Raw genomic sequence first — 22,762 nt, forward strand, 5'->3', positions numbered from 1 at the left:
GGTTACAGCCAACAGTTGGGGATAGATTATGGAGAGACATTCTCACCAACAGCCAACTTAACCAGCATAAGAGTTTTGTTACAGAAAGCAGCGCAGGAGAGCCTGTTACTCCATCAAATGGATGTGAAGACAGCATATTTACACGCTCCCATTGATTATGAAATCTACATTGATCAGCCAGAAGGTTATGAAGAGGGAGAAGGGCTAGTCTGTAGATTACAAAAATCCTTGTATGGGTTAAAACAATCTGGTCGTAACTGGAATAGGATCTTGCATGAATACCTAACAGCGAACAGTTTCAGGCAAAACCCAGCAGACCACTGTGTTTATACCAAAGAGACAAAAGATGGTAAGGTGATTATGATCATCTGGGTGGACGACCTGATAATTGCTGCTGGCAATGAAAAGGTAATGAAGGATGCGAAAGAAATGCTTTCAGTCAAATTTAAGATGAAAGACTTGGGCAGACTTAAGCATTTTCTGGGTATTGATTTCACTCAGTCTGATGGATGTGTAACAATGTCACAAGAAACCTATGTCAACAAGATACTGATGAGGTTTAACATGCAGAACTGTAAACCCAGAGGAACTCCCTGTGATCAGAAGTTGTGTTACACAGAAGGTGCTACTAAGATAAGAGATGTGAGGATGTATAGAGAGGCTGTAGGCAGTCTTATATACCTTGCATCAGGTACCCGTCCTGACCTGAGTTTTGTGGTAAGCAAGTTATCGCAACATTTCCATGAGCCTACAGAAGAACAGTGGGGAACTGTGAAACATGTGTTGAGATATCTCAAAGGGTCCAAAGATAAGAAGTTGTGTTTTAGAAGAAACACAGATGAAAATTTGGGTCTAGTGGCCTACAGTGATGCTGACTGGGCAGGTGACACTGCCGACAGACGCAGCACTACTGGTTACTGTGTACGTCTATGTAACAACAGTTCTTTAGTTTCATGGAAGACCAAGAAACAGCCCACTGTGGCGCTCTCTACCTGTGAAGCAGAGTATATGGCTCTGGCTTCCACAATGCAAGAGTGTATATATTTAGAACAGCTTTTGAAAGGTATAGATGACTACAGCTACACTCAAACAATAGTGTACGAGGACAACCAGGGAACAATTGCCCTGGCTAAAAACCCTGTGAGCCGACAGAGGTGCAAACATGTGGACATTAAATATCATTTTGTAAGGTCCATTGTAAATGAAGAGAAAATGTGTCTGTTATATTGCACCACTGAAGAAATGGTTGCAGATGTTATGACCAAACCTGTTTCTAAGCTAAAACTTGCTAAGTTTGCTAACGTTATGTTTGGTGCTTAAAAGAAAAAAAAAGAGAGAGAGAAAAAAAAAAAGGAAGTGTGGTAGAGATTGTACAACTGTTTATCGTTTATTGTACAACTTTTCTTTGATTCCAGCAACCTGAGTACAAGAGGGGGTGTTAAGATATTCATTGTGTGTACTCATGTTGTACAGTGTTTAACTGCATTATGGTTACTGTGGTTTAACAGAGACAGTATTTTAGTTGCCACCACAAGGAGGCACTGTTTCATTGTAAGAGCACGGATGCTGCGTCATCACGCCCCTAAGAAAAAAAAAAGTATACCACAACGAAAATGGCACCCATGAGAAAAGTTTTGCCGCGTGTTAATGAGGAATAAAGTTCCCAAAATATTAAGGACATTTTTGCCTCCGTCGTCATTTTCCTTCGAGTTGATCGCTGTCGATGCTGCAATACTCAACAGAGACATTAACCAACATCAAGAAGAAAAAAGTCAGGGAGGGGGAATCGCAACCTATCATGAGTTGATGACTAGTACATGCTGGTGCCCAAGCTACAGTATGGTTTGGTCTGTGATTTTAGTCTGTTGTTTGGTTGCCAAACCAAGTAACATGAGTGTAATGCTTTGTGGCTATAAATTAGATGTTACCGTTATGAAATTAAAAATAATGGGATACTTTTATTAGGTGTTACATATGATCTTAAAAAGGGTTGTTTTAGCCTGTTGGTAAGTGGTTACTAGGTAGCATGTTAATGTCATAATATGCAATAAAGAAATAACCACTGGCAGGGACCTGAGATAAACCATTTTCAACTTCAAGGCAAGTGAGTCAAGCAACTACTAATGAGAGTAAAACAAACTGGTGTTTAACATATGACCTGGTAGTAAAAACATATAGGGTTATCAAGGGAACTAAGCACCAATTTCAAAGTTTTAGTGAACAGTGTGGATGCAGATTAACGTTCATCTGTGTTGCAGGTTTCGTTGCTGAACTCCTGATTGTGCAAAAAAAAGACAGACAGAGATTTGATGCCTTATAGTAAGCTTCCTACGCCTGATATATAGTAACACTTAAACATTTTAGGCAGTAAGCTAAAGTGAGTTTGAGAAAGAAATTTTATTTAATTGTATTTTTGTATTTTAAAAGGTACTCGTCAGGGAGGTTTTTCTTGAAAAACCTGCAACTGTTCCTCAGTGGATTTAGGACATCCCATTTATGTCATCCCAGACTGACTTTAATGTTCTAACAAGCTCAAGATGTAAAACACTGCACTGATGGGAAAAGCCCAACCTAAAGAGCATCACCTTATTAACATACATTATAATGTATGCACAGAAAGGTTAGAGAGAAGTCTGAAGTCCAGAACTGCATCACATGCACACATGAACTTCTCAAATTAAAAAAAAAAAAATCTGCTTCATTCCCATTTTTCTGTTTGATTTAACTTTTGCACATACCAGTACTTATGCATTCATGTGATTTGAACATACCTATTTTGATAGCCCATGTTGTCAGAGAGGGGACAGTGCATAACTATGCACAGGTTTCACTTTTGCCCCATTTCCATGTCATGGAGTCAAATGACATTTGCAAAAAACAGAATAAAAACCAATCAGATATCTTACGTTCTTCTACAGTACCCTGGCTTTGGGTATCTGCTGATACCTAGTAGCGATCCAGTGAGTGTGTTGAATTATTACACTGTATTTTTATACTTGGGAAACAACTGGGGATCTATATGTGTAAGGCAACATCAGTCTTGAGTCAACGCTATCTTTTCCGACTTAGAAAAATTAAATGCAACAAATAAATACATCCGCAACTATAAATTAGCTGAATTGGCTGTTTTTAGTGAAATAACAAACAACAACAGTAAAACAGCAAAGAGATACAGTGGGGCAAAAAAGTATTTAGTCAGCCACCGATTGTGCAAGTTCCCCCACTTAAAATGATGACAGAGGTCAGTAATTTGCACCAGAGGTACACTTCAACTGTGAGAGACAGAATGTGAAAAAAAAATCCATGAATTCACATGGTAGGATTTGTAAAGAATTTATTCGTAAATCAGGGTGGAAAATAAGTATTTGGTCACCTCAAACAAGGAAAATCTCTGGCTCTCACAGACCTGTAACGTCTTCTGTAAGAAGCTTTTCTGTCCCCCACTCGTTACCTGTATGAATGGCACCTGTTTGAACTCATCATCTGTATAAAAGACACCTGTCCACAGCCTCAAACAGTCAGACTCCAAACTCCGCCATGGCCAAGACCAAAGAGCTTTCGAAGGACACCAGGAAAAGTATTGTAGACCTGCACCAGACTGGGAAGAGTGAATCTACAATAGGCAAGCAGCTTGGTGTGAAAAAATCAACTGTGGGAGCAATCATCAGAAAATGGAAGACATACAAGACCACTGATAATCTCCCTCGATCTGGGGCTCCACGCAAGATCACATCCCGTGGGGTCAAAATGATCATGAGAACGGTGAGCAAAGATCCCAGAACCACACGGGGGGACCTGGTGAATGACCTGCAGAGAGCTGGGACCAAAGTAACAAAGGTCACCATCAGTAACACACTACAACGGCAGGGAATCAAATCCCGCAGTGCCAGACGTGTTCCGCTGCTGAAGCCAGTGCATGTCCAGGCCCATCTGAAGTTTGCCAGAGAGCACATGGATGATACAGCAGAGGATTGGGAGAATGTCATGTGGTCAGATGAAACCAAAGTAGAACTTTTGGTATAAACTCAACTCGTCGTGTTTGGAGGAAGAAGAATACTGAGTTGCATCCCAAGAACACCATACCTACTGTGAAGCATGGGGGTGGAAACATCATGCTATGGGGCTGTTTTTCTGCCAAGGGGACAGGACGACTGATCCGTGTTAAGGACAGAATGAATGGGGCCATGTATCGTGAGATTTTGAGCCAAAACCTCCTTCCATCAGTGAGAACTTTGAAGATGAAACGAGGCTGGGTCTTCCAACATGACAATGATCCAAAACACACCGCCCGGGCAACAAAGGAGTGGCTCCGTAAGAAGCATTTGAAAGTCCTGGAGTGGCCTAGCCAGTCTCCAGACCTCAACCCCATAGAAAATCTGTGGCGGGAGTTGAAAGTCCGTGTTGCTCGGCGACAGCCCCAAAACATCACTGCTCTCGAGAAGATCTGCATGGAGGAATGGGCCAAAATACCAGCTACTGTGTGTGCAAACCTGGTAAAGACCTATAGTAAACGTTTGACCTCTGTTATTGCCAACAAAGGTTATGTTACAAAGTATTGAGTTGTATTTTTGTTATTGACCAAATACTTATTTTCCACCCTGATTTACGAATAAATTCTTTACAAATCCTACCATGTGGATTCATGGATTTTTTTTTCACATTCTGTCTCTCACAGTTGAAGTGTACCTCTGGTGCAAATTACTGACCTCTGTCATCATTTTAGGTGGGGGAACTTGCACAATCGGTGGCTGACTAAATACTTTTTTGCCCCACTGTAAATCAAATGAAAAATAAAAATGTATTTGGATCGTTCTTTTAAATTTTTTGCACTAATCTCATTAGGTTGCTGCATAATGCTCTTACAGCTGCACTGGTTGCTCGTCTTCCTGCACATACATGCGCTTACCATGAGGCTGACAGGATACGGCTTAAATGAAGCAATTTTTATGATGTCTCTTTGATTGAACTAAAGACAAGTTTTTAGCTGTATCAACTCACTTGACCCGTTTGTGGTTAACTAAAAAACTTTTGCAAACATTTATAAAAAACAAACAAACCCCAAAACAACAACAACTATTGGTGTAGCAAGTGTAAAATACTTCTAAACCATATTGCTTTGCTTTTAAATTCACTCTGGCTAGCAACCAACACGCTACAGCTGAGGTGTGGCAAAGCAAAGCCTGAACAAGACCACCAAAGATCACCAAAAACCAGTCTGAAATATGGGAACAGCACACCCCTAGAAACATACATCAATATTTATATTTCCATGGAATGAGCTGGGACAGAGCTTACCATACAATCAAATGTGCAAAGAAGAATCTTACTCTTTTTAATTATTTCATTTACACACTACATTCTACTCATTACTTTGGTTGTTAAACTAAAAGTAAATACCTATAAATTGCAGAGTGATGCAACACATACATTGCTCTACTCCACAGTACATTTGAGATGAGCTCTGTAAGCTGACAAGTCAGAACCTGCCTCCAGCTGGTCCACAGAGCCAATGCAAAGCATGGTGTGACTGGTAAACAACAACATTAGTTTGGGACAGAAATCTTTTTGATGTTGCGTAAGGAACTGTCAAGCTTACGGAGATAAACTGGTAATTACTAAATAACTAAACTGATGTGAGCGTCTCAGGTTTATGACCAAAAGGTCAGAAAGTGCTGTTTAAAGGGAGTAAATGATTTCTGCTGAAGACCACGTGTCTTTGTCATTCAGTTCAATGATGATCTAAACCCCAATCTAAAACTAATTTTGTCATTACTTTAACTCATGTTTCTCCAAGTGAAACAGGCTTTGTTGCTGTGCACTGTGTTTACTGTATGCTTTTCAATCTTACCTTTTTCCCACCTTGCTTTTCCACCATGTCGGTGTTGAGTGGGAAGTGGTCCAGCTGGGGGGTTTTAGAACCCCCACCTTTGGGCATCGTTCAGCTCTCCCCACGCCAAGCTTCATTCACGCTGCCATTGCATCGTCATCAACCGTCTGGAACAAAGAGAAAAACAAAATGGTGTGTGGATGGAGGGGAGGGGGAGTTTAGCACCTGACGTTTCATTGAAAACACATTTACACACTGCCAGACGATGCAGCCATTAGTGGTACATCAAGCACTCCACTTTCAACCATTACACCCCTGGCTCTGGAGGAAGAGCATTTAAAGAGGGAGGAGAGCTGCAGCTGTGGCAGGCAAAGGGCTTATCTGTTCACCAGGCAGAACCCAAAGAGCAGTAAGAGCCGCCTGAATACTTAAAAAAAGTTGTTAGAAATCTCTGTTAAGTGTAAACCCAATCAAAGTACAATTACTTTTAACAGAGGCATGCTATTCATATCAGCTACATCTTAAGTGCTGACATACTAGAATTTGGGAATGACAACAGGGCAGACTATGTCCAAGATATTGCATAATGCACATGTTGTGGGCCTTGGAACAGCTGAGGAATGTCTTTAGAAATTTAACCGGCACGTCTCAACAAAAACCCAAACAGCTACTTACCGCCAAAGCTAGCCAGCCCTTGTAATTGTGGGCTTTACCCTGTACTAATTTATGGCATCCTTGCCATAGTGACTAAGGAAGGTGATCCATTGTATTACAGCAACAACAACAAAAACAATCATCTCTGGTATAAGTGGTTTTATTGTAAATTCACAATAAACCATGAGAGTTCTGTACAGTTTATTGTCCTCTGTGTTCTTAGTGTCTACTTTGCCTTACGTGCAAGTACACAACAATATGTACATTACTATCTACTGCCTTTCCTTCATGGCCGCCTGCTTCACAGGGCCATGAATTAATCATACATTCCTTTCCTCAATTCTCTCCTCTGTAATGTACTTTCTCTAAAGAGTGCGTCCAAATGTGATCATCCCTGTGACTGACTGAGTGAGTGAACAGATGAGGCCATGGCTGCATTATTTTTTCCCTCTACTTTGAGACACTGGCACTCCTATCTTCCCTGGCGCCACTTCCATCTCCACTCCACTCCCCTCCCCCCACCCTTCTTCCCTTCGCTCTGCAGTTATCCTATTCAAAGACTGCTATTTATATCCTTCCAGGCAAGTCAGTCAAGTCAAGACAGCCAGCCAGCCAACCAGATAGGCACACAACTGCAGTGGACGTGCTGACCCCCTTTACAGCTGTAAAGAATAAGACATGAGAAACACAGCAAACCACAGGCACCTTCCTCACTCGCACAGTTCATTGTTAGTCCCTCTTTGCTACTGGTAGGCACTTGCTGCAATCTCCCTCAACTCCCACCTCTCACCACACCAAACAAAGTGACAGGAAGGTCGACCGCTCTCAGAAATAAACAAACACTGCAGCCACGCACAGACACACACATTAAACTGGGTCAGCGAGGCTTCTAGAACAATAATCTGCACTATTTTGGGACTACTATGATAGATGATAATAGCAACCGAGCATTTCGCTGATATGTGAAACACAAGAAAATGCTGTTTGCAAGCTTGCAGTCACACAAAGGCACACATGGAGAGGAAACCCTGTTCAAAACCAAGGGGCATCATTTCCTGTGTAATTTCATGCCAATAACAAGACACCCAATATCTGCTGACAGTGTGTCTGTGTTTCGCCGCTGAACAGTTGATTAATTTCATATGTCCATTTATGAGTGTACATACAAGATTTCTACAAAATGTCACTTTGGGATGTTTTACAACCAACAGACAAAGTCATTTTCTCCAAGAACAAACTGCAAATTCATTCAACATTACTAAAGAAAATGAGTGTTTGATTAACATTACACTATTTAGTTTAATTTCAGCCTTTATAAGATGATGTGTAATGGAAACCAGACATTACTAACTTGGCAACCACTGCAAAAACTACTCCCACTCAATTACTTGGTGGGTTTTATCTACATATTCAGAAATGTAAGTGATCATGAGCTTGCATATAGTGGGAGTGCGTTAAAGTGGTGCTGAATAGTAATCTAGGCCAGCGAACAAAACAACTTTCAGGTGTTTTGAGGTTGAAAAGAAGTTTAAGCATTTGCTATCTTTAAGGTGCCAGAAACATTGGTGACCCATAAGGAATGATCAGGATTTCTACATTGATTAGTCATAAAACGCGGCCTTCAAACCGGAGACAAATGCAATATGATAAAACACACTGAGAAATTCCACACGGTACACTTTTGTGCCACTGACTTTGCCTAAACCTACTTGGTGTCAGGTGTTCCAATTAAGGAGATGAGATTGTAAGTGTGGCTTAAGAGGTGTCACTCCCTATAAATAAAGGCATACAAAGTCTGATTACTGTCAAAGCCGTGTCTTTTCGAGAGAGATCAGTTGATGTGAACCATGGCAAGATTGCTACTACATTTTCAGGCTAGAAGCATTTACAAATGGCTAGAATTCGGGTCCACTACCTGGGAATGGGCGTCCTGTAAAGAGCACACCAAAAATAATCCCAAATTAGGTGAAAAAAGACCAAAAGGTAACAGCAGAACAACTGCACAAATCTCGACAACTTGTCCACAATAAGAAGAAACACTGAATAAGAATGGTGTTCATATCAGGACATCGCAGCACATCTGAAAAGACTCTCCAGATATTTCACAAGACTTGCTGGATAATGTTGCTAGATAATATTCTGTGGACATGTGAGATCAAAGTTAAACTTTCTGGCAAAAACCTAAGGGACTTCCAAACTGGAAGAAGAATTTTTTTTTTTTTCAATGGAATGTCACGACACAAGACCATGACCTGAGTTTAAGGCAACGAAAGACAGGGTTACAGAGCACACAAGAAAGTTAATAATAAATTAAAAGGATAATTTTAGAACAAATCCCTTAGCTACTTGTGACATAACACGAAGAGGGCTGTTCAACCAAAACATCCCAGAATTATTAATTAACGCACTCGATTTGTAGTGAGGAACCGTCCTCACGTCTTCCTCATCTCTGTCCTGTTACTCATAAGTAGCTGCAGGATAATCTGAGGGTTTTTGTTGTGGCTGTATGAGTTACTAAATTCAACAGTTCATTTACATTTTCCAGCCTAGCTTTTGTTTGTGTTTTACAAAGTTTTGTCAAATGTGTTTGTTGTAACGGTGTCCTATTTCAATTCTCTTCTCTTCACAACTTTTGGGTTTGCAAAGTAGATATATAAAATATGCATTTCAGAGACAAATCATCTGTAGTTACATTTTTAATCAACGGGGCAATACATTTTAAGTTTATAAGCAACCAATTAACTGTTGCCTGCTGACTCGCTCCCTGACATCAGGGGTAGGGAGAAAGAAACAAAAAAAACACGCACTGCACTGTTGAGTTTTAATGTATTATGCATGACGTCAGCCAAGTTAGACGTGGCCATGGAGATAACTGCAGAAAGGAGTGGTGAGTGTTGAGCCAGAGAAGCAATCTCTTCTAAATGAAGGACCGGACCTGCCAGTACTACTCTCCAAGCTTCTCTCACCCCTGAATAAACACACACACCATTCTTTCTATGCCCCCTGTCCCTCTCTCTCTTCATCCTCCTGTAGCATCCTCTCTATCCCGAGCCACTCCCTCTGCGGTCAGATGGAGGCCAACACTTCAGCATATTGCAGCATACCATGTGCATACTTGCAGAAGCACTGGGACACATCACAAGCACACTTGCACTGGCATGAGGTCAACTTCAAGAGTTAGTTTACAATGGTTTCAAAGCCTACAAGGCAGATAAAATAGAAGAATGGACATAAATGCAGTAGCATTTAATAAAAGGGCACACAGCTGTGAATTTATTTCTTTTAAAGCACAAGGGACATTAGTGTGCCCGCTCATACAAAATTAATGTTCTATTTAAAGATAATGTGTACAGTGACGCACATGGAGTTTTCTTATCAAGCATATAAGAAGTGCTGTTATATAAATGAAAATGCTATTGCATATATCTGCTGCAATAAAACTGCAAAACACCTCAACCTCAAAGGCTCACAGACCAAACTCTACCATAGCCAGCACAACCAAGCAGCTGCTCTAATACAGACAGACAATTTTGATTATGTATGGGGAAAACGGAGACATAAAGACACAAACAACTATAGCAGAGGTACAGGTGCAGATTTGAAAAGCAATTGTTTGCCCCAGCCCCGCGCCACTCCCAACTCTCAATGTACACACAAAAACACACCTCAAATTTTCCACTCTGACAGCTGAACAGTGCAGCAGCTGCACACAGGGATGGGCATGTTGCTGTGTCTGCCTGTGCTCGTGTTTGTGTGCGTCGTGCGTGTATCGACCTCGCTGCATATTGCACAATCAGATACGAATCAGCACCGCGCACACAAACACACAAACTGCCAAGCAGTCAACTCGTATCTTGATGTTGGCTAACAGATGTGCCATGACTTCTCCATTGTATCATAAATGGTGAAACAAGTGTTATGCAGGTCAAATGTCCTCATAGCAGAGATGCTCAGGAGTTTCAGTTGTGATTCTTTGCATTCTGGATCTAGAGCTCTAGTAAGATCAAGGCCTTTCAAGTGTACTCAACCAAAGACACCAGTTCAAAATAATGCCTAAGAACAGATACTGACACAGCCTTGATTTAGCATGACTCACCCCTAAATACTGTGATACGTTAGAGGATTACACAAACTGGTAAAGCAATACAAACTCCCTTTGGCAGAAATGTAATGGTGAAAAACATCTTTTAGCATCTATATTTAAAAGATAATAAAGATCTTAGTTGGGAGCACAAATCCTCATATCTCCTGCTAGGTTATCCATTTGACAATTCATGGTGAATTTACCAGTTACAATTCCACATAAAAAGTGCTGATGCAAAATACATTTTCAGCCCCAACCTATTTACCTCAAATACAGTTTTCTCACCAGTAAAAAAGCCACAGAGTTTTTCCACACTTGGTAGTTAATGGAAAAAGCAGACCACTTAATTTTGAGTACAAGGAGAAAGCATCTATGTTTGTTTATAATGAAGAACTTTATTTTCTTATTAATTTTGAGGGTGCAATAGGAATTTAAGTTAAAATTTAACACCAAATAATCATATTTATTCTGCCTCGCTTCCCATTATTTAGATTTGATATATATTATTGTATTATTTATATATATATATATATATATATATATATATATATATATATATATATAATATTATTGATTATTGATTATAAAGCATTATAAAATCAAGCAAAAAAAACACCCCCCCCCTAAAAAAAACAAAACAAAACTGTACCAAATCATTGTGCCCTAGTTTATGTATGTGCTTACCCTGCAGTCTATTGACATGCTATGCAGCAGATAAATCTACAGAAAGACAGCAACAGCAGCAGCTAGCTAGCCTGTTTGGTGTGCAAATAAAACCAGCCTGGCTCGGCTGCTGTATCCTGGCAACCAAAGCCCAGCTTGGCTGCTCAGTCCCTGACCTGGGCCCATTCACTTCATTATAAACGTGTGTAGAGAAGAAGAGAATGACACATGAACACGCACACACGCGCACAATCGGGCGATCGTGGCTCAAGAGTTGGGAGTTCGTCTTGTAATCGGAAGGTTGCCGGTTCGAGCCCCGGCTTGGACAGTCTCGGTCGTTGTGTCCTTGGGCAAGACACTTCACCCGTTGCCTACTGGTGGTGGTCAGAGGGCCCGGTGGCGCCAGTGTCCGGCAGCCTCGCCTCTGTCAGTGCACCCCAGGGTGGCTGTGGCTACAATGTAGCTTGCCATCACCAGTGTGTGAATGTGTGTGTGAATGGGTGGATGACTGGATATGTAAAGCGCTTTGGGGTCCTTAGGGACTAGTAAAGCGCTATATAAATACAGGCCATTTACCATATGTGCTAATGCAAAAACAAGCACAGAGAGAAGATGCATTATGCAAAAAAAGAAAATACATGCCTACAAAAGACGCAGAATTACTTTGTGCATAGTGCTGTATTAAAGAACTGTGATTATCTCTGCTTCTGCGGGTGGAGGCCAAGCTTCTACAGTTTTATTAAAAAAGAAAAATAGAAAATCACACATGAGATATGCTAACTACTTTGCATTTTCAGCAAAAAAAAAAGTTTCTGGTAAAATACGACGTTATGAGATGTGAATCTTTTGTGCCTTCTCTACTTTAAAGTCAATGTTATGCTTAAATGCTGATTTGAGGATGACCACATCTGGATATGACAAAATATATCTGAAATGTGAGTGGGAGTGGTCCTATTATCTAGGAGGAGAGAGAGCCAGGGAGCAAGAGAGGAGTGAGATGTGGGGAGGAATCCAATCACTGTCTGATTTTCTATTCTGAGCACGTCCACTCTCCCTTACACCTCTCTGTTCCATCCAATAACAGCTCAGGGCTTGCTGCCTGCCTGCCAGTCTGGTAAATCACGCTGTCTTTGCCAGTGACCTCGCTAAGATAGTGGCAGGCCTGTATATATATGCAGCTCGGCTGCAGGAAAGGCCAGCGACAATCTAGTGCATTTTGGCTCTCTCCTCTCCAGTCCCTCAGCTTCATCAGTGCTCTGACTCATTCTCATTTCTTTCCTCTCACCTCTCTGAGTACTTCTCTCTCATCTGCCTTTCTCTCTATTTTCAACATCTCCCTTTCTCCCCCCCCCCCTCTCTAAAGCCTGACATTGCCACAGCAACGTGTGAGCACACATGCACACGCGCACACACACAGAAGGCCTGTTGCCTAGCAACTAACAAATGAGACAGATGCAGGCCTATCAGAAGCCAGTGAAAGAGCTGTGGACCGAGAGAGGAAGCCTATTGATAGAAGAGTGCCTCTGCATATCAACCTCAAGCAACGAGGTTTCAATCCCTCCCTGACCTTTGGATCCTCATTTGATCAAAAATAGATGTTTCACTCAGACTGATATGTGCTAACCAATGCCTCTTCTAGCAATTACTTGTATATATTAGATATTAAATTAGATATTGTATATTACATTGACATTTGAACTAGGGCTGCAATGATTCGGCGCCATAATCCATGACGTGGACTATAAAAATTAGTTGACGCCGAATTTCATCGTCAACGCGTCATACTCTAAAACCACGTAAATGGATTTTTGTAACTGCAGTACACTACGGGAAACTATAGGGGGAGGATCGCCTTTGTCGTCTGCCAAGACTGCACTCAATAGTAACGAAGAAGAACGTAGCACGAACAGCAAACCGAGAGGATGTAAGAAAATTGAGATTAAAAAAAAAAAACGCGAAAGCATTTCACAGAAAACAAACAAAGCTAAATGCAGACAATGAAAGCAGAGCTTTGCGTCCATGACAGCTCTACTGCAGTCCACGAGCATTTAAAACGCCGGCACCTTGGAGCTGTGATGTTGACTCTGAATGGATCCGTTTTAGAGAGTTAAGTTCGTGTGTGGCCTTGATATCTTTTTCATCTTCATGTTTGTACAGTAATATTTATGTTAGCTCACTTGTCGGAAGCTTCTCAGGATGCTTGCTAAGCAGTTCAGCATTTCAGTTTTGTTAGCTAATGATTGAAATGCGATAGTTAAACAGGAGTAGCTACACTGCCTCCTGTTTTTTTTGTTGTCCACATGTCCTCTGCAATTGTGAATTCATCTGTAAACTTTGTTGACTTGTAATTTTGGACTGGAAAATAAAATCTTTTCGATTTAATTTGAAGCTTTATTTGAAATAATGGACATAAGCCATAAGCCATTTAGTTTCCCATTTCCACATTATTTTTGTGTCTAGATACTACTAGCAATTTAATTTGTATAACCTAACATTTTAATTAATTTCATTTTTATTCTGACAGTCCTATGGAGTAATGTTAAAAATACATTTGATTATTTTCAAATTCATACGTTTCCTAGGTCTTTATTCGTAATTTGCTGTGGGACAGAGCAGCAGGGTAATATTCACAAGTGGGCAGGCTTGAGCAGGTGATATACTGGACCCTAGAACAGGAGGTATGCGTGCAGGAAGATGAGATAAGAGTTACTGAAATAAGCATTGAATAATTGACCAATCAAAGAAAAATTAGGCCGATTAGCTGACTATCAAAATAATCGGTAGCTGCAGCCCTAGTTTGAACACTGCAAAATAGTCAGGAGAATAAAAGGGGGAGAAATAGGGAAAACATTAATGCATTACCTATCAATATACATTTGCAGATCTATCACAACAATGACAAACACCCACAAAAGTGGCACAAAATTATCAATATAGCATGGCATTATTTATTTTCACATGTCAAACCTCTGACTGAGAGGTTGTTAAGCAGGATGGATGGAAATACCAGTATGTTTGGGAATCCCATGCTCCCATTAAATGAGGCCAAAACAACAACAATCCATATTAAAGTCCTCCTACTTATCAAACTACTTACACTATGAAGACAATTTCACACACAACCAATATGAAGCAGCAAAATATTTACCACTTCAAGGTATATGTATATGGATGTCTGCTTGTGTGGAAGGGATTTTGTCTCCAGAGCGTAAACACTAGCCTCCGCATTGGGCATCCACACGCCATCTACACAGCTACATGCGTCCTCCAAGTGGGGTTGAAACCCCCCGCCAATGACAACAACAACAACAAAAAAAACCCAACTAGACAATGCCCCACAGTCGTCTGTGTGTAAATAAAATCACAGTCTGATGCTACAACCATAGTGTAACAGTTCATTGAACTTAAAACTCAAGACAGCAGTGCTCAAATGTCAGATTTACAGTCCCGCATTGAAGTCTGTTTGCGTAGTACTCAGTCTATGGATAAAGAGGTGTTATGTAAATTCAACCAATGCAGAGGCTACCAAGAGTTTAGTGTGGAGCCCTGGAAAAAGCCAATGGTGTGTTGCTAAAAACCAATGATGGCATGTGTAGGTTTGGTCTGAATAGTTTTCTTGAACAAGACAGGGAAAGACCATAGATTGTACCACAAACGTTTATTTTGATAGTCGACTAGTCACCGATTTTTTTTGCGATTAGTCGACTAATCAGATCATCATCCATTGGACGTAAAACGTACAGCTTATTGCACCAGCATGCATCTGCTCTTATATAACTATCATTAGCTTACAGCTTTAAGTGTTTAAGGTATGTGCTAACTAAAAATAAAGACAAGATGATAGTTTATTAAATTTTAATGAAATTTGCAGATTGTTTTGGTGGAGTTTAAAAAACTCAGCCGTCTGCTCCTTGCTTTCTAAAATATAACGGGACACCGGAGGATATTCCCGAGCATCTCACACTTCTGATAATCAGTTGTCTGCTTGATGTTTATTCAGCTGTGTAAAAACTATAACTTTAATCTCAGCCAAACCGATTTACTCAGGAACAAATAAAAAAACTGAAAAAAGCCAAACAATAACATTTTAAGTTATCTAAGTGACTTATATATGTTTAACCTGAGTAGGGTTTGAAAACGATTTGCCGGGAGTCCGGTGTTCTCACCAGCTCCAGTGAGCTTTGAACCCCAGCTAGCTATCGAGCTGATGGGTAACAGACGTCTCCGAAAACGTCGGAGCGCTTTTGAAAATATGTGGTGGCAGATATTTGAAGTTTAAACAGCTACATTCTCGCTTGAAAATATGTTAAAAGTTTATTTTGTGACCCAGAAAGAGTAATATTAAAACTAACTAGCTGCCGCCATTCTTGGAAACTGAGCAGGGCCGCGCTATGAATTCTGGGATAGGTTGGGCCACGAAGTATACACCTGACCCATCTTTCAAATCTGGGGAAATAAAGGACGCATTTGTCGGAGACTTCGAATTTGGACAATCTTCATTGTGTCGCTGTAACATAATTGGCCTACAAATGCGGGCACAGGAGGATGCGGTTCCTGAATTTGGACACATCTACCATCTTCTGTTTCAGTCTGTTATTACACTCTGAAATCCTACTACTTATTCCTGCATCTTTTGGGATCTTACAAAGCTTCAAACGATGCGTCGACTACTAAATTAGTTGTTGACGATTTTGATAGTCGACGTAATCGTGGCAGCCCTACCATAGAGTACGCTACAAACTGGAAGAAATCACAATGGCTGTTTTAATTATATTATTTTGATATTACTTCTGTCAACTCCACTTTGTGAGAAAGATAGCAGAAACACAAGCAAGAGTAGCCCAGTATACCTGCTATTCCATGTTTTTGACGTTGAACATTTTAGATGTAGTCTTTGAGAAAGGTCTGTGAATTACCCATCAATGCCTGGACAATTGCACACACACAGACATACACGAGCCAACACAAGTGCTAAATATTTTACAATGTAAGCTTTCCCAGTTAACAATAATTCATGCAACACAGTCTGTCTTTCAAAACCAAATACAAACCCATTTATCTGCAGGGTTTGATTACTGGTCAAAAATGGGCCCTAATAAGAAAACCAAAAAAACCAAAACAAATTTACAACATTAAAGTATCAAGAAACACCTTTAATCTTTCAGAAATTCTGCTCCTGTATTGAATTCATACAACAGACTGACAGTATGCCAACTATACTGTCAGTTTGATTTCTATCAAATCTTTAATCTACTGGTGACCGCAACAAAGTTCACAGCAAAGTCAAGCTACGTCAGCTAGCAGTGTATGTACAGTATTCCTTGAATGAAGGTCACCCTATTCCTGAGCATGGAAATGAGGCAATGTTTCAGTTACAAACAAAGTAATGAGCAGCACAAGATTCAATAAAAACAGCATCTGATAAGCAGAAGTGTGTAGGCAGAATTAAAACAATATGTTAAGTGAAACTACTGTGCAACATATCACATGTAAACAAAAAAATCCTCACTGTGCTACGCAGAGCTATAGTAACATGAACACTGACTGAAAATAACACAAGAGATGCCAGTAAAACAGGAAACTATGACCAAGCAACTCCAAAGTCATATTCACGAGTGTAGTTTCTTTAGATTTAATTTAAAGCATCACAGCAAGCACCGGGGGTTAAGACCACATGCTGAAGTGCAGCCCCTCCCTCATACATAATGCACAGCGTTTTGCATTCCCTTCATCAGTTTAAAACTGCATGGGTTTAATGTACATTGCTTAGGGTGGTTACTTCATGTTAGGGATGCTCAATTTCTTTCTTTCTTTTTTTTTTTTTAAGCACATGGAATGGTTTTCCTACACCACAGCATCAATAATAAATTGGCAACGTTGGTTGCGCGCGTTTCTCAAAGGAAACAACTTCTGCAAGTATCGTTTGAAGTATATGATTCCTGTTAAACTTATCATAAAACCACTAAAACCGAAGATTTGCTGCAGATGTGCTATAATGACGTGTAAATGCCAGCTTGGTTTAAAGTCAGATGAATTTAATGAAGTCTGCTTTCTAATGGATTTCCTGAGTATCCGTGTAGAAAAATGTTAATTAATCTTCTCTTACTCAAAGCAGTTTTACTACTAAATAACAAAAGGGCCAGGTCACATAACCTAGACTGCAAGGGAAAAAGAATAGTGACATTTTTATTCCAGCATTGATAAGATCAATGCAGACTTATTCTACGGTTCTCAATTTGTGTCCACGAAAAGCCACGACGGTACCACATAAAGTGTCCGCTGTTGATTATTTGTTAGCTTGGGCCATCTGGAAAATGAGGAAGGTGATGAGTGAGGTGTCCCAAGCCAGATTGGAACCCATGACATGATGGCTGTGCGATATAAAATTTAGCTCTAAGAGAAATGCAGCCACCAGGATTTATTCTTATAAAACGCGCAGCACATTAAGATGTGCGTGACTGAATTTATGTCTGCCGTGTGCCTGCGTGAGAGCACATGAATGAATGAGTGTATATGTACACAAGTAAGAGTGTACGATAGTAAAATGTGAGGCACGGTGACTGGATCTACATTAATTAAGGATTACGTGAGGAGGTAAAAATAAATGCAGAGGAGAGGGAGTGAGCCTGGATAGATAATGAACAGAGTGGGAGAAAGGAAAGGGAGGAGAGGCACAGAGGGGGGATATGACCTTTCCACAGATGAGCATCATTATGTCTCACACACACACACAAATGTATAAACTGTCATCTGAAAAGTGTTCCCAATTTAAAGCGGTCTGAATGCCGCAATGCAACTGTGATAAAATTATTGAAGAAGCAGCTACGGGGCAGATTACACAGACATGTGACTGTGTTTTTGGCAGCTACTGGATCTGCCTGCTGTAGGACTGTAGATGATTACAACAGTAACAGTTTCACTGCGCGTTCTTTATTTTGTGCACTTGAGACGGTTTTTTGTTTGTTTTTTCCAAGTGTGCCTTTTTACATCACAACTTCACTGTTTCGTGTTTTCTTAACATAAAGTGCCAAAAGGAATCAATCTTCATTGATTTAAGTGAAATTAATTTTGTTTTCTACACTTGAACTGGACACCAGGGTTAAAATGTGTTTCTGTCACATGTAAAAATACTCCAACAAGCCTCTGTCAGCCGAGCAACAAACAACTGCAGAGTTCTCCCTCTAAACATGCATGCGCACATGCTTGTTTGTTCCAAAACGAATACAAAACCTCCTATTTGGCTTAATTTCTTTTTAAACCAAGCTGATGAAGGCTACAGCCTGAAACATGTAATTTTCATTCTGCTGCAATGCAATTTCTGAAGCATTATATACATTTGAGAGAGCTGACAATCTAATTAATATTTTTGGAGTATTTAGTGCGTCAGCACCCATTAGACTGTTTACTAATTTATTTTTAAAACCTAAAATAAGCTCCTACATGAAAAAAAAGCTGTGAATTGCTATTTAACTATCAAGTTACCAGAGTACACAGCCTGTATCGTGAGCTGCTAAAAAACTAATAAATCAAATATAGCTGGACAGCTTTTTTAATCTTACAAATTACTTTGGCACAAGAATTGAGGCTTTTCTTAGACATGGTTTGTTCCACAACATTTAACATCAACCATTCAATGCCAGGTCTCCACAGCATTAAATTCACAAGGTAATCATTTATCAAGATGTTCTCAAGCTGTGCACTGAAATAATCAGATGTTATGCTTTAGCTGCATATATTAGCAATTGAATGCAGCATTTTTCAGACCTACTCTTTAAAATATTAGCTTGTTAAAATAATGATCACTACCTCAACATGTCAGTTAAACTGTAAATTAGCTGCTTTGCTCTTCGGTGTATGTGGTGTATGCGTCCTTTCAGTTTTGGCACGCAGCAAGACAAGCAAACCTAAGCTTAAGAGCCAAAAGCTTAACTGCTACAGTACAGCTACCCCCGGTAAGTTTACATTATAGCCACCTGAAAAACACTAAAAAGATGCAGAGAATGGATTCTATGAGAAGTACATTTCTAATGGAACCAGAGCTTCTTGTGAAATAGGGTAACTGGGAGCGATGTTGACGCATTAATAGGCTTGTCTAAAATTCATCGGTGACTTGTCGTGCTTTGGTTTTGTGGTAAAGGTATGAGAGGTTATATAGTACTGGGATAAAAACCTTCTGACACAAAACGACTAATATATATCATAACTGTTTTTTTAACCAATGAGCTGTACTGTTTTCTACAGCGATCAGAAGGTGGACCACCATCCGACTTAGTACTCCATTTCCTCTGTCTTCATACGTACTAATAGAAAAGAGCAGAGACAGACAGCCCAACTTGATTCCCACAATGACAGAGGACAGTAGCAAAGCCGCAGACAAACAAGCACATACAGCTACAATAATAGCCGTTCCAAGTACAGCCCCACTGGCTAGGCCTAAGAATCATTCCTCAGATTCATAACACACACGTGGGTGCAGCGTAGCTGGGGACCAAACAGAATGCTAATGCTGTCCTGGTGCAGAGTGTTGGAGGGAGGCAGGATCCCAGATGAATTATAAATCACTGGGCAGGGCCGGATAGAGGGATGGAAGGATGGAGGGATGAAAGGCCTGCTACTGCAGAGCACAGCCAGCTGAGGGGTGGGGCGGTGCCTGCTTAAAGAGTGGGGAAGGAAACTGATGCCACAGTGAAGCAGTGGTGAGGGCATGTGCATATTCTTCATGAGTATGCTCAAAATCACAGCTTCTTATTATGCACATGCAGATTTTGCTGTGCAGCTTTGTACATCTGTTTACATTTGGATGAGAGTACTAGAACTGAAAAGTGTGGCCTATGCCACTTAAAACAATCTTTCATGGTACCCTACACTGTCATCATTCAGAGTTTTTCAAATAATGTAGTTAAGATAATATTTAAGAAGACATTTAAATTAAAAACTGTAGAACACATTCTCTGGCTTCACATTTCAGTGTAAGCTTTTCTGTATTTTTCCCCCCACTCTCATCCAAATACCTAATTGTTCTGACAAAGCAAGACATAGTAGACGTCGTGAGTTTTCCTGTGATTTTATATGTAGGGAACTTAACATTTCGCAGGTTGTATTGACTTGTACACTTGTAACAGTAACAGCAGTGCAACTAAGGCATAGCCAATTGCAGTGTTCACTACAATGATAACATACTCTCTAAATAATTTACTTAATCCATGTAGGGCTGCTCGATTATGGCAAAAATGATAATCACGATTATTTTCACTGAAATTGAGATCACGATTATTTGACGATATTTATTTAACCCTTTAAGACCTACCATAGAACCAAGTCCGCCAGAGCTTATATTATTTTTTTTACATGTTGTAGTGCCATTTGTGGGAGCATTTCAAGTTGCTATACATCAATACAACTGTTATAGCCCATATTTTAATAATATGTATGTATTAAGTCCATAGTAACTACATTAATTGCAAAAAAGTGCAATAAACTAGAAAAAAATTGAAAATCGTTTTTGTTTTGTGTTTTTACATATATTTCTACTTGGAGAAATTTAAGAGGCTTATCCCTCAAAACTTTAAATACAAAAAAAGTTGCAAAAAATAGTTTACAACAACAGGAAATTTATTTTGAGTGTCTTCATAGTTTTATTTTGGAGATACAGCAATTTTTATATACTGCAGGAAAAAACAAAAAAAACAAAAACAATCCTATGATGCAAATTTGCAAAGAAAACAGCAGGTGCATCAAAATAAACTATTCCCAGCAGGGCAATTCGAGTTCTAAGCATCACAGAAACTATTCAGAAAAGTCAAACATGACTTATAAAAACACCAGTATAGGCTTTTAAGGCCTACAAGTAAAAAAAACCTACATTTTCCGCGAAAATGACGTCACTTCCGGTTTCGGGCAGGAAATGCGATAGTTCGCGTTGACGTCTTTTTCAATGTGGGAAGTGTTACGAACAGCTGATCGGATCGGCAAAGCGTGTTTCTGGAATATTATGTTTTTGTTCCTGCAAGCGCTTTTTATGCAATTTTTGCAAAGCTTTATGTGGAAGGAAACCGTGACCGAGGACAAGCTGATGGCAAAAGATGTAAGTACAACTCCTCCGGTTTCATATGGAAAAAAATTTATTGCGCTAGCTTAGCGGTTCAGGTTCTACAGGGATTTAAAAATAGTTACACAAAACAGAGCGTGCTGCTCTGACCGGCTTTAAAGGGTTAACAATAACAATGTATTGAACAATGACTTTAAAAAATAATATAAAACAGTGTGCAAATACTGATAACAGTGCAAATGTTTGCAATATAAGAAATAAATGAAAAATGTAAACATCTATGTTTAGTGAACTTTGCAGTGTTGCTCTGTGGTGCAGCTACGACACCGTAGCAAAGTTTACACACTGTGTCTACTTGATCCACGTCTGACTCCGCGAACCCATAATGTTTCCACACTAGGGCTGCCACAAACGATTATTTTGATAGTCGACTAGTCACCGATTATTTTTGCGATTAGTCGACTAATCAGATCATCATCCATTGGACGTAAAGCGTACAGCTTATTGCACCAGCAGCATCTGGTCTTATATAACTATCATTAGCTTACAGCTTGAAGTGTTTGTGCTAACTAAAAATAAAGACAAGATGGTAGTTTATTAATTTTTAATGAAATTTGCAGATTGTTTCGGTGAAGTTTAATAAACTCCTTGCTTTCTAAAATATAACAGGACACCGGAGTATATTCTCCAGCGTCTCACACTTCTGATAATCAGCTGTCTGCTTGACAGTTTTAGCTGTGCAAAAACTATAACTTTAATCTCAGCCAAACCGATTTACTCAGGAACAAATAAAATACTAAAGAAAGCCAAACAATAACATTTTTAAGTTATCTAAGTGACTTATATATATGTTTAACCTGACTAGCGAAAGACGGCGGTGGGTTTGAAAACGATTTGCCGGGAGTCCGGTGTTCTCACGGCTCTAGTTAGCCTTGCCCCCGCCTAGCTAACGAGCTAGTGGGTAACAGACGTCTCCGAAAACGTCGGAGCGCTTTTGAAAATATGTGGTGTCCTGATAAACTGAGCAGATATTTGAGGTTTACACAGCTACATTCTCGCCTGAAAATATGTTAAACGTTTATTTTGTGACCCAGAAAGAATAATAAGAGTAAAGTTAAAACTAACTAGCTGCCGCCATTGTTGACAACTGCGCTGGGCTGCGCTATGAATTCTGGGACAGAGCTACTTCTTCTTCGGGGTTTAACGGCAGCTGGCATCCTTGTACATGCAGTGCTGCCATCTTCTGTTTCAGTCCGTTATTACACTCTTAAATCCTACTACTCATTCCTGCGTCCTTTGTGATCTTACAAAGCTTCAAACGATGTGTCGACTATTAAATTAGTCGTCGACAATTTTAATAGTCGACATAATCGTGACTAGTCGACTAATCGTGGCAGCCCTATTCCACACCACCGAAGTTTTTTTTTTATATCTCTTTTCAACCAACGGCAGTCACTCTTCTCTCCAAATAACTTCTGCTTAGCTT

General features: G+C 39.9%; 1 protein-coding gene across 4 annotated transcripts in view; it reads right to left on the reverse strand.

Annotated features, from left to right (window-relative positions):
- ankrd11 (ankyrin repeat domain 11) overlaps positions 1–22,762 on the reverse strand; it is a 118,555-nt gene that overhangs the window by 25,030 nt on the left and 70,763 nt on the right. For all 4 annotated transcript variants that reach the window (XM_085455594.1, XM_085455602.1, XM_085455608.1 and 1 more), the window contains one exon: positions 5,849–5,994. In XM_085455594.1, the coding sequence (XP_085311720.1) occupies positions 5,849–5,935 (87 nt within the window). In that variant the 5' untranslated portion in view covers positions 5,936–5,994. The remainder of the gene's footprint in view (positions 1–5,848; positions 5,995–22,762) is intronic.

This window comes from Copadichromis virginalis, linkage group LG1 (assembly GCF_057382275.1).
Source record: "Copadichromis virginalis isolate Kocher_CV1m ecotype Utaka linkage group LG1, C_Virginalis_male_GT1.1, whole genome shotgun sequence".
Lineage (NCBI taxonomy): Eukaryota > Metazoa > Chordata > Actinopteri > Cichliformes > Cichlidae > Copadichromis > Copadichromis virginalis.